We start from the raw sequence: 12,180 nt of genomic DNA, 5'->3' as shown, positions 1-12,180 counted from the left end.
AGGCACCCCAGTGTGTTGAATCCAGTGGGCCTCCCAACATAGGTTCTGGGAACGAAGTTCAGACCCTCTGCAAGAGCAATATGTTCTCTTAACCGCTGAGTCATCTTTCTAGCTACCCACCACCCACCCACACACACACACACACACACACACACACTTGTATTATTTATTATTTTTGAGACAGCATCTCACTGAGTAGCCTAGGCTGGCCTGGACCAATTGTTCCTCCTCCAGGACTGGAATCAGAGGCATGTGCCACCACATGGCACTTCACAGATCCCTTAGTACTGATAAACACTTGCCAGGAACCATTGCCAATCATAGCGTGCACATCCTTTATTTCAGGCTTCCTGTCATTGTTCTCGTCAGGCTGTATTTGTGGAGGAAATTTTTTCCTCTCTATTTTTGAGATCTTTCAAGAGGAAGCTCAGTACTAAATTGTTTCCAACGAAGTTTGTTTCTGCATTTCCTCAAATTCCAGTGATTACTTATGTAACACTGTCCTGATTTCTGTCTTTGTCCCCCACACTCTGGTTCTCTTACCCTTTACCTGATCATCTTCTTGACTCCTAGGAGCTCATTCGGCTGCTCCAGCAGACAGTCCGGTCTTCTCAATATGACAAGTATTTTACGAGCCACCAAATCAGCCAGGGGGTCCCCAGGGACACACTGGAGCTTCTCCACCAGAAGGACGAGCAGATCCTGGGCCTGAGTGGCCAGCTGGAGAGGTTCGGCCTGGAGAAGGAGAGTCTGCAGCAGGAAGTGAGGACGCTGAAGAGCAAGGTGGGCGAGCTCAACGAGCGGCTGGGGATGCTGATGGAGACCATCCAGGCCAAGGACGAGGTCATCATCAAGCTCAGCGAGTGTGAGGGCAGCGTGTCTTCGCCCACCTTGGGGCCAAGCTCTCCTTTGGCCACACCAGCCAGCAGAGACCAGCTGGAGCTGGACAGGCTAAAAGTAAGGACAGGGTGTGGGCTGGCTTTTTGGACAGAGATATCAAACTCCTTTAGCTCCGTCAGTTTTGATCCCTAGAGGTGCTATTGTCAGCAAGCTGTTTTGGTAAAGCAGTGGAGCTGGGGGCGGGGCACAGAAACAGGCTCTATAGTCAGTTTAAGGAACTAGACATCTTAAGGAACTTGCTTGGAAGCACTTCCAACGCTGTTGCCACTGCTGCTATTGCCTCCCTGGGACACTTTTGACCCTTCCTGTCCCTTGCTTAGGAATATTTGAAACACCCTACCCTTTTATTCATCTCCTGTCAAGACTTCATTGTGCCATGGAACATATGGAGGTTGTCAGTTTCCCTTTTGTGTACATGAATGCAAACACAGACTTAATTTGCACAGCCTCCCATGGGCCTGGGTAGGAATATTGTCCCAGTCGTCAGAGTAGGGCCAGCTGGGAAAGTGGATGCAGCTCGAGGCAGTCCAGAAAAAAAGCCTGCTTGGTCAGTCAGGTCAGTGCCTAACATGAGAAGTCCTGCACTTAGAAGGAAGGACAGAGCTGTCTTCCCAGTGTCCCCCACCCTGCCCCCAGATGGTCCAGGGATGGGAGGCTGGCTCCTAAACAGAAGGGAACTGGGATGAGAAGCAGCAGATGAGGGATAGGGAGCACTCCCCTGTGGGAAGCAGGGGCAACCTGCCTCTTATGCCTGTAGAGAACCCTGCAGGTCCAGAACAGAGAGCTGAACTGTTTGGGCTGCTGAGGAAGGCTGTAGAAAAGACCAGCACATCTTTGCTGTCAGCAGCTCCTGAGACTCTACTGAGGACGTTCTAGGTAGACAAACATCCCCCAAGACATGAGACATTAGTTAGAGCCCAACTGACTCCAGCAGACCCCAAGTAAGTCTGTAACTACTCAGCCATTGTCTTCTTGCAAATAATGTGGTTCTCAGTGTTCGAGTTCCAAAATGGAGTTTCTCCTTGAAGGGCGCAGGTGTGTTACTGTTGAGGTGGTTACAGTGTGTGAGTGTCATGGCTTCCAGCACCTTTAATTTGCCAGCCGTGAGCTGAGCGAGTGCTGGGCAGGCGGGGAACTTCAGAGTTAGGAACACTGAAATAGTGGCAGCAGTGTTGGACCGTGTGGGTGGTTGGTTTAGTGACAACACCCTTTGGACACGCAGGGCCAGCCTGGTGTATCTGTTTGGCGTGTGTGGTATGTTGTGGGTGCACATGCACAGGCGAGCTCATGCATGTGGAGCTGGGGAGTGATGCTCCTCCTCCATACGTCTCTACCTTATTTTTTGAGACGAAGGCTGAACCCAGATCTTGCCAGTTGGCCTGGAAGCCGCAGAGATCCTCCTGTCTCCACACTCACTGCACTGAGTTGTGAAAGCACCATCCCTCACACAGGCTTTTATTACGTGGTGATGGAAATCCAAATCAAAATGCAGATGCTCATACTCGTGCAGCAGGCACTTTACTGCCCACGCCACAGCTCCCAGGAGGAACCAGAGCACCTCTTATTCTATTTATATCTACTCTACAACAGCCCTTATTATTTTGTCTATTTATATTTTTGAGACAAGGTTTCATTCTGTAACTCAGGCTGTCCCAGAACTCACTGTAGCCCAGGTTTGCCTCACACTCAAGGTACTTCTTTTGTGTCCATGTCCAGGGTGCTGGAATTGCCAGGTATGAGCTACCATGCTTGGCCGTTTTCCATTTGTTTCTGTTTTATTTTTCCTTTTACAAGCGGCCTTAGTGTTGCCTGTAGAAGTCAATTTTGTTTATATGCTCAACCTTAAAGGTTCTGTTCCTTCCTATGCATCCCTATGCACAGTAGTGACACACTTAGTGTCTGCACTTTTAACATGAATTTTCCAGATGTTTTTGTTCTTGGAAGGAGAGAAGTATGTGGCACTCATTTGCCCAAGGAGCTGAGTCAGAGTGTGAGAATGGGCCATGTAGCTGCTATGACCACTGAACCTTTGGAGACTGGTAACCTAGCTCATCCAAAGTGAGCCATCCTCATGTGTCGTTGTGCAGCTGGGGTGACTGAATGAGTCATGAGGATCTTTTCCTCAACATTTCTCAACAACTTTAAAGCTGTGGCTACAGAGTCTACTCAGTGAATCTTAGTGGGGAAACTCCGTAAGTGACCAGTGGTTGTCAGGCACTTCCTAGCAGGCAGGGGCAGCCTGCCCAGGTCAGGACCTCATGTTGCTGGGGTTGCTCTGCCTGTGCCTGTTACTGCAGTAAGAGCCGGTCCTTTCTCCCGTGCATCGAGCTCAGCCAGCCTTCCACAGTGAGCTCTGACTGTGGCAGTGACTTCAGGTCTCTGCCTCGTCTGTCAAAAAGTGCTACCCGTGGGGTATTAGGAGGGCTGAAGGAAGTGGTCCACATCTGGACCTGGTTCCTAGTGGAGTATTTACTGCCAGATGTTACTGTTACTTCAACATTCTCAAGAAAGTATACTGATGATAAATGGTCAGAATTTACTGATTAGATTGGAGCACAAATTTTATGATAAAGACAAAAAACTACACAGCCAGTGGGGACCAAGTACCTGTCACTTAGTCTTTCTCCTCACAGTTCAGTATCTTTAGTTTCTTTCATGCCAAACTTCCTTTAACTGACCTGCCTTTTAATGATGTGTTGTTCACTGTTTTCAAATACAGTATTTTTAAGATGCTAGGAGAGAGGAAATGCCATCATTTGGGCCAGAAAAGGACACATTAACCTTCTTGGGGCCTGACATTTTCACTTAAGCACTTGGGTTGCCAAGGCTAAGCCAGTACTGTGCAAGGGTTGGGTTGCAGCTGAGGAGGCTCAGGTACCCAGCCTGGCCCTCAGAGCTCGGAAGCTGACTTCCCAGCACAGCAGTCAGCAAATGCATAGCCTCCCTGGCCCGGTCTGCCAGGGAAATAATGTCAAGAATGGCTCCTGGGACTGGAGAGGTCTAAGTGAGATCAAGAAGCTCACGTGTCTTGCCCAGGGTTCTGTGACCCATAACGTGTTCCATGAGTGCCAGCAAATTGGGGCAACAGGGAAACCTTTCCAGTTCTTCTGCATCTTCTAAGAACAGTGTATACCCTAAGGGAAGTTCGGTCTGGAGACTGGGGAGTGTCTGAAGAAATATTTAGAAATAGTTGGGGCGGGGGAGGGATGTGGTTGCAAAAGATGGAATTTATAAGTAGTCTTTAGAAACCACAGTCTTAAAGATGCTTCTAATTCATCTTCATTTAGAAACTTCCTTGTTTTATCATGAGGATGGTCTAAAGGAGCATTTTACATGAAAATTCTTCCCTACCCAGCCACAGCTGTACTTCAAGTAGAACAGGACAGAGGCAGAAGCAGGCCGGATCTCTGATTTTGAAGCCAGAGTAGTCTACATAGTGACTTCCAGGATACCTAAGGACACATAATAGAGAGACCCTGCTTTACAAAAAAAAAAAAAAAAACTGTCTCCAACTTGTTGTGTTCTCTCAAATACAAAGTAAATGTCGCAGAGATACAGTTAGATACAGTTGGCCAAACTACAGAAGGGGCTCATTTTGTCCTTGGTGATTTGTGGAGTTAGTGCTGGGAATTGGACCCAGGGCCTTGAGCCTTAAAGGCAAGCGCTTTACCACCAGGCTCCACCCTCTGTCCTATTGTGCTTTTCCTTCAGCTTTTCCATGGTTTGAAATTTTGCAGTGTACAAAAGTGAGGGGTGTATTCTACAAAGTCCCTGATGCAATACTAGATTGTAGTATTTCTCTTTACATGCCGTTTCTAATTAAGGGCTTTTGTACATTTTTATAGCCTTTTTAAAATAGAAGCTACAAAGAATATGTTCAGTTTCTGTGGTTTAAAGGAATGTTAAATTATTGCTTTTTTTTTTCATCACCACCTCAATGGGTATGGATGGATTTAGAAAATACACCCTGTTTATTTCTTCTGCCATCAGTTCAGAGAAATCTCCACTGCTAAATAAATGTCTTGTCCACTTCTTCGTTAAATAGCCATTCCCACCACCTCCTGCCCCCACAAATGGCCAAAAAGATTCTTCAGAACTCTCCTTCCAACATCTTCCAATTCTTTTTTAGAACTTGCTCTCACTTAGCAGGACTCCAATATGCTAATTATGTAGGATAATTAGCCAGCATACAACCCACAGGAATTGATAAAGATTTTCCCTCAACAGGATAGTCTACAAGGGTACAAAACCCAAAATAAATTTCTAAATAAGGAAATTTTGGAACTCTCTGCTCTACGAAGAAATGCAGAAAGGAGAGAGAGGGATCTGATGGCAAAGGTAAGTCAGGATGGGTACATTTTACCACTTGGTGGGAGGGAGGAAACTGTATTTAAGTGGATGTGCTTTCCCAACCACCATGCTGGGAAAAATGCGGCTACTGGTATCGAAACGTGTGTTAGGTGTGTCCAGTACATTTTGTCTGTGGGTGACAAAGAAACACTGTCACATATGGCCTTCTCCATCCGTTTGTGAGGAGTTTCAAATGAAGTCATTACAGGGTTCTCCCAGATTAAAGTTATCAATGTTTTCATTCATGCTGTTGAGATTTAGTTCCACATCTGAAACAGGAATGGTGAGAATGTTACCATCTCCACAAATCCAGCAGGGTTGGTTTAAGAGTCAGCCATGATTCTGGCTGCAGGAGGCCTTGGAAAGTATGAGAGACCACAAGCGTTCCAGCTGTGTGCTAGTGAGTTATAAACACCTGACACTTGTCCACAGCTGTTGTGTATATATGCTATTTCTGAGCAGCCTTCTGAGCACACTTCTAAAGCATATTCCTGCATATTTGCCAGGGGGAAGTTGATTTTTCTGATCAGGTAGCAGATGGGAACTAGTCCTTCCTGGACGTGATGTCCTAACAGAGTTGGTATGCCTGGGGGAGGGGAGGGATTCATGGCCCATGTAACCAAGTAGGATTAGGCTTGAGCTCAGGAACTGGCTCATGACGAGTTTTGTTGCTCACTCTAACCATGTTGAAGAGTGTTACCTGTGCTTATCAGCGTCCTTTCTGTGCCGAACTCTTAGAAAAAAGAGGGGAGCTATAGCAGGCCATTTTAACCCTGAAAGGGTCTGCAGCATGAATTAACCTTTCCCCTTTGTTGTAGTTTGCAGCAGGCTCACTTCCTAATCTTTTTGGGCATGCTGGTGTGAACTCACTGGTTGCTTAAGGCACCTACAGCTTGCTTTCCCTGTGTTTATCTCTGTGTGAAGGTAACGCCTTACCACTTTATATTCCCTGCAGTATTCTAGTCTGGAAGCCAAGCTCTGCCAGGTAGAAAGTAAGTACTTGATACTGCTTCAAGAAATGAAGACACCAGTTTGCTCAGAAGAACAGGGGCCTACCAGGGATGTCATAGCCCAGTTGCTGGAGGATGCTCTGCAGGTTGAGAGCCAAGAGCAGCCGGAGCAGGCATTCATTAAGCCTCATCTGGTCAGGTAAATGCATTTGACTCTGTTGGGACAGTCCACCCATTTATAAAGTTCCCTTTCCACAGCAGTAGACACTTCAGGGGCCAATTAACACTGTGTGTCTTATTTGATGTCTGTGACAAGTACTGTAAGGCCAACCAAACATATATCATCTTTCTACCTCAGAAATCAAGTAATAGAGCTGGAATCAATCCAGGCCTGTTGATTCCAAAACCTTGTCAAAGTGGCCACGCCTACAATACATACCTCCTTCTGCAGGGGCCAGTTTTCCAGAGAATAGGAACTCTTTCCTGACACACGTGCATCGTGTCCACAAGGGGAAGTAAAAGCAAAGGGGCCCATGAAGGGAAGCTGTGTTTTTCTTGTATGGGAAGGCAGTTTCTATAACCTGGTTGAGTGGCCCAAGACACACAGAGGATCTGAAACAAACCATGGACCCATCCCCAAGATGCACTAAGACACATACATGTAAAATACTGCATCTTTTTTTTCCCCCCCAGAGGGTAGGGGGGTTATAGAACCTAGAAGCATATGAAGGATCTTGGATTAAAAGTTTATATACAATATGTTTTCTGACAAATCTCAAGGGTGTTGGTGTAGATGGAAGTTTCTGTCCTGCCCCGTCCTGCAGCCATTCAGTCCCAAATAAGCACACAGAGACTTATATTAATTATAAACTGTTTGGCCTATTGTTCAGGCTTATTACAGTCTAGCTCTTACAGCTTAACCCATAATCCTTATCTATGTTTAGCCACATGGCTTGGTACTTTTTCTCAGTAAGACAATCTCATCTTGCTTCCTGTGCATCTGGCTAGTGACTCGTCTCTGCCTTTCCTCTTCCCAGAATTCTCGTAGCCCCACCTATATTGCCTGCCTGGCTGCTGGCCGGCCAGTGTTTTATTAAACCAATACAAGTGACAAATCTTTACAGTGAACAAGAGCATTATCCCACATCATGTTGGGACTAGGAAAACTCTGCAGGTTGGCCTGGTGTACCCTCCCTTTTGTTCACTCAGACACAGCACTGCCTCTGGGCATTGCTCGGTACAGTCTCCTCACTGCCTTCCCTCCAGCCCCAGGCAAAGCCCTTTGACATGCTGGGCCCTTCCCCAAGCTGACAGAACCTACCAGCATTGGCTGTGCTATTCAAAATAACGGAAATACTTTCAGAATATAATGAACACCATTATCACAGGACACTTTTAGAGCTGTGCTGGGTACAGAAACGGCTAAGTGGTTCATGTGTAGTATTATATTAAATGCTCAATGCAGGTCGGTTTGCCCTCACTTTGTAAGTGAGGTGGCTGAGTTAGGAAGTGGATTAGCATATCCTGGGTTATATACCCTATGGGACATGGATAAGGCCCCAGCCCAGGCAGCCAGTATTTCAAGTACAAGGGTGCTTCCTCCATATCATTCGTGGTTTCTTTGTTCATAGTTGTTGGGAGCTGTTCTGAAGGTGTGTGCATTCTTCCCCTGTGCATTTAGGAAGTTCTGTGCATTCTTTCCTGCTTTACAGAACTTCGTTACATAAGTAGACCACAGAGGCATTATTGCTTCCACTCATGAAGGGCACTTAGGACTTTTCTAGTTTTCTTATTGACAGACACCATGGTATATGTTCTGTGTGTCCAGGCAAGAGTTTCTCCAGGATGTAGAAGAGAAACGAGATTCCTAGTATGGAAGAAATGCATGTCTCCAGCTCCACTAAATTTGATTTTCAAAGTTCCTAAGAGTTATGCAAAGTTATGTGTCAAAAGCTTTGTACTAGATTCTGATTCTGCCACAACTACTCACAGACTCAGCAGCAACTTTGCTGTCATAGAGTTCATAGGTCAGAAGGCAACATAAGGTCTTACTGGATTGAAATCACACTTTAATCAAGGACTAGGCTCCTTCCTGGATCTTCTGGGGAGTAGTTTGTTTCCGTCATCAAAAGTGCTGGTAGATACAGTTGTGGTCTCTAGCCTCTAGAGACCACCTGCATTCCATGGCTCATAGCCCCTTCCATCTTTAAAGTGTCAATAGCTGATCCAGTCTCTGCACACACACCCATCTCTCCTGCCTCTTCTCTTGTCGTTTTCCTCAGATCTGTTCTTCAGCTTTCCCTTTACCTCTTTGAAGGGTTCATGTAGCTATCGGGTCCCTTGGTAACCCAGACAATCTCTACCTTAATTCTGTAACCTTAATACCATTTGCCACTATCTTTTCCTTGTATATAGTCACAGATTTCAGGAGTAGGATGCTAACAACCTGGGACCGTATCCAGTCCACCAAAGCCTTGGTTGATGTTCGCACCCAAGACCTTACAAATACCCTCTTCCTTGTCTTTTCACCTCTTAAAATGATGCCTTGTGGACAGGTCTGGTCGCACAAACCTATGATTCCAGCTACTTGGAAGACTAAGCCAGAAGGATCATTTCAAGGCTAGACTGGTAAACATAGCAAGATACTTTTTTATTAGTATTATTAAACAATACCTTTTGAAACATGAAATTGTTCCAGATGTGTAAAGATACAGACATGTATATTGACATAGATGGGTCTCTTTTTTTCATTTTCTTTCTTTTTCTGAGACAGTGTCTTTATAGCTACATGAAGACTTGCCTTGAGCTTAACACTCCTCCTGAACACTGAGGTCAGTGGTGTGCACCACCCTGCCTGCTTAGGTCAGCCTTGCTTGGTGTTAGTGCCTGTATTTCCTTCTGGTTTAATCTGCGGAGTTTTAACCCATCTGAAAGTGATTTTCCCCTGTATGCTATGGAGAGTCGATCTCATTTGACCTTTGCCATGTAGACAGCCAGTTGTCCTAGCCCTGCTCATCAAGAAACTTGCATGCTTGATGGTCTGAAATGTGTCCTGTTTGACTGCACCCTTTGCCACCCAAGCCCATGCCATTTCTACCGTCCCTCTTGTTATTTATCCACAGTGAGTTTGACATCTACGGGTTTAGGACTGTCCCTGATGACGATGAGGAAGAGAAATTGGTGGCCAAAGTCCGAGCATTGGACCTGAAGACTCTGTACCTCACAGAAAACCAAGAAGTTTCCACTGGGGTCAAGTGGGAAAACTATTTTGCAAGCACAATGAACAGGGAGATGGTATGCTCTCCGGAGCTCAAGAACCTGATCCGAGCAGGCATTCCGCACGAGCACCGCTCCAAAGTGTGGAAGTGGTGTGTCGACCGTCACACCAGGAAGTTCAAGGACAGCATGGAGCCTGGCTACTTCCAGAGCTTGCTCCAGAAGGCACTGGAGAAACAGAATCCTGCCTCTAAGCAGATTGAGCTGGACCTGTTGCGGACTCTGCCCAACAACAAACATTACTCCAGCCCCACATCAGAAGGCATCCAGAAGCTGCGCAATGTCCTGCTAGCCTTCTCCTGGCGAAATCCAGATATTGGCTACTGCCAAGGCCTCAACAGGTGGGTGTCAGACTACTCCCATCTGTGGTTTAGAAAACCTGCAGGCACCAGGCACTACCTGGCAGTTCCCTCTCCTCCTGGCTAAGAAAAGCCTGTGTTCCAAGGGAGAAGACCCTGGGCTAACAGCAGGTTTACATGACACAGGGCCTCCTCTTCTGCAGCAGGCTTTCTTGTCTGGCTATCTTTGAATTGCCAGCTCAAAAGTAACGCCCCGGAGCCTTAGTATTAATTATGAAAGTTTGGCCTATAGCTTAGGCTTGTCCCCAGCTAGCTCTTATAACTCAACTTGTTTCTGTTAATGTACATTCTACCATGTGGCTCAGTTACCTCTGCTCTGTTCCATATGTCTGACTTCTTCAGAGTCTCACTGGCATCTCTCTGGCATAATCCAAGTGCCTAAATTCTTCTTCCTCTTCCTTTCTCTCCCCAGAAATCCCACCTATACCTCCTGCCTAGCTATTGGCCATTCAGCTTTTTATGACGCCAGTCACGGCAATACATCTTCACACAGTGTACAAGTAGCCACAACACAGTTCTAGAGTAACTCAGGCAGATTCTGCTTCAGAAAGTCTGAAGAGTCCAAAGCTGGCTGGGATGTACCTCAGTGGTAGTGTGTGTTCTTGGCACAAGTGAGACCCTGGTCCAGTGCCAGCCCCAGGACTGGTAAGCACAGAAGTCGGGGTTGCTTGCAGCATCTTAGAGTCACACTTTTTTCCTTCTTTGCTTATTTAGCATGAAAAGAAAGTAGTGTCATTATTAGAATGATGTGACATGAAAATATTGTGGTTTTTCAAAGGTGATAAAATTATTTTATAGCTTTCAATTCTTTTACATATAGAGTTTTGTTTTCTGTGATACTCTACTAAATAACGGACTATATTTACCATGCTGATCCTATAAGTTAGATCATCTCGCAGCATCCTAATAAGTTTAGCTTGGTATCTATACACTTTAAACTTTGCAGAACAATATGAACTTGAATTTAAATTCCTTAGGTTAGATTTTTTTTTCCTAATAAAAGTGGATTGGAATCTCTGCAAAGCTTTCAGAATGCTGAAGAATGCTCCAAAGTTGGGGCATGTTAGATTTTTTTTTTCTTACCGATTTTACTCGCGCACGCGGTGCATCCTGACCACTTTCATCCTGTGCTGTCCCAACCCCCACCACCCCTGTTTACTCCCCTCCTCCCCACAAGCCTCTCTTACATCCATGTCTGTCTGTTTTGCTTTGTAGCCACTAAGTAGAATGTATTATAGTATTTTCCATGCTCCCATAAGCAGAGAACACGGAGGGCCTCTCGCCCTTTACCAATGATCCAGGCTGTCATCTGAGCTGTGTGTTGGGCCAGGACAACACTTTGGGGGTACCAAGGTCTGCTGCCCACCAAACTCCTCCCAGCACCAGGACTGGGCTGGGCCAGCTTTTCACACTTGTCTCATCTTCCCCTGCTTCGTCTCTCTCTGCTTTCTGCTGTCACTGCAGTCCATATTCATATTCCTGTCCAAGCTTGTCAAAAAGAGAAAATAAACCGAGCATGGTGACACACTCCTCTAATGCCAGCACTTGGGAGGCAGAAGTAAGTAGATCTCTATGAGTTTGAGACTAGCCTGGTCTATATAGTAAGTTCTAGGCCAGTAACAGCTACACAGTGAGACCCTGCCTCAAAAAGGAAGGAAAAAAGAGATAAAATACAAATGAAGATGTTTGTGTACGCCTGGTTTCGAGTGCTGGCATTTAGGCTGGCCGCTCAGAGGCTTTTTCACTGCTGACCTCCAGGTGAGCTGTCTGTGTCTGCATGTGAGTATTACAGAGGGGAGGTGGAAAGCTGGGCTACCACTTACTGAAAACCCAGATGAAACCCTCCGGCTACCAGGAAACCGTGACTTCTCTGTCAACAAAGACAGGGTCATTTTCTCTGCCCAAGGGAGGTTAAAGAGGACATTGGCTTCTCTTAGTCATTTCAAAACTAAAACCTTCCTAAAACAGTCTTGGTTTTACTTAAAGCCCTAGCTCACACTGTACTGAGTCTGAAACCCCTGAGGCCAGAGCTGCGCAGTGGAGGTTTGCTGGTGCTCTCCTGGAATCGTTCTGTGATCCTCTAAGTACTGAGAGCACTGACTCACCTTCACACCTGTCTTGTTAAAGCCTCTGGATTTTAATTGGTGGGTGGGGGTAGGTTTTTTTTTTTTTTTCCTCAGAATACTTGGCCTATGCCCCTGACTTCTGAGAATTTGAGAACACTAGCTCTTTCTGGATTTGTGCTTACCATGCTCAGCCTCGGTTAAATGATGTCCGGATGGTTCTGCTTTGGACTCTTGGATGCCTCTCCTGGTTATTTGTTTTGGGCTGTCAGGAACTTTTCT

At 46.0% G+C, this 12,180-nt stretch overlaps 1 protein-coding gene across 1 annotated transcript in view; it reads left to right on the top strand.

The window, feature by feature from the left end:
• Tbc1d2b (TBC1 domain family member 2B) overlaps nucleotides 1-12,180 on the top strand; it is a 66,864-nt gene that overhangs the window by 42,433 nt on the left and 12,251 nt on the right. The window contains exons 6-9 of the mRNA XM_027410964.2: nucleotides 574-957; nucleotides 5,128-5,238; nucleotides 6,206-6,399; nucleotides 9,323-9,817. Coding sequence (XP_027266765.1) covers nucleotides 574-957; nucleotides 5,128-5,238; nucleotides 6,206-6,399; nucleotides 9,323-9,817 — 1,184 coding nt within the window. The remainder of the gene's footprint in view (nucleotides 1-573; nucleotides 958-5,127; nucleotides 5,239-6,205; nucleotides 6,400-9,322; nucleotides 9,818-12,180) is intronic.

The sequence above is a fragment of the Cricetulus griseus genome, chromosome 4 (assembly GCF_003668045.3).
Source record: "Cricetulus griseus strain 17A/GY chromosome 4, alternate assembly CriGri-PICRH-1.0, whole genome shotgun sequence".
Classification (NCBI taxonomy): domain Eukaryota; kingdom Metazoa; phylum Chordata; class Mammalia; order Rodentia; family Cricetidae; genus Cricetulus; species Cricetulus griseus.
The sequence above is the reverse complement of the archived record's forward strand: the minus strand, read 5'-3'. Positions and strand labels throughout refer to the sequence as shown.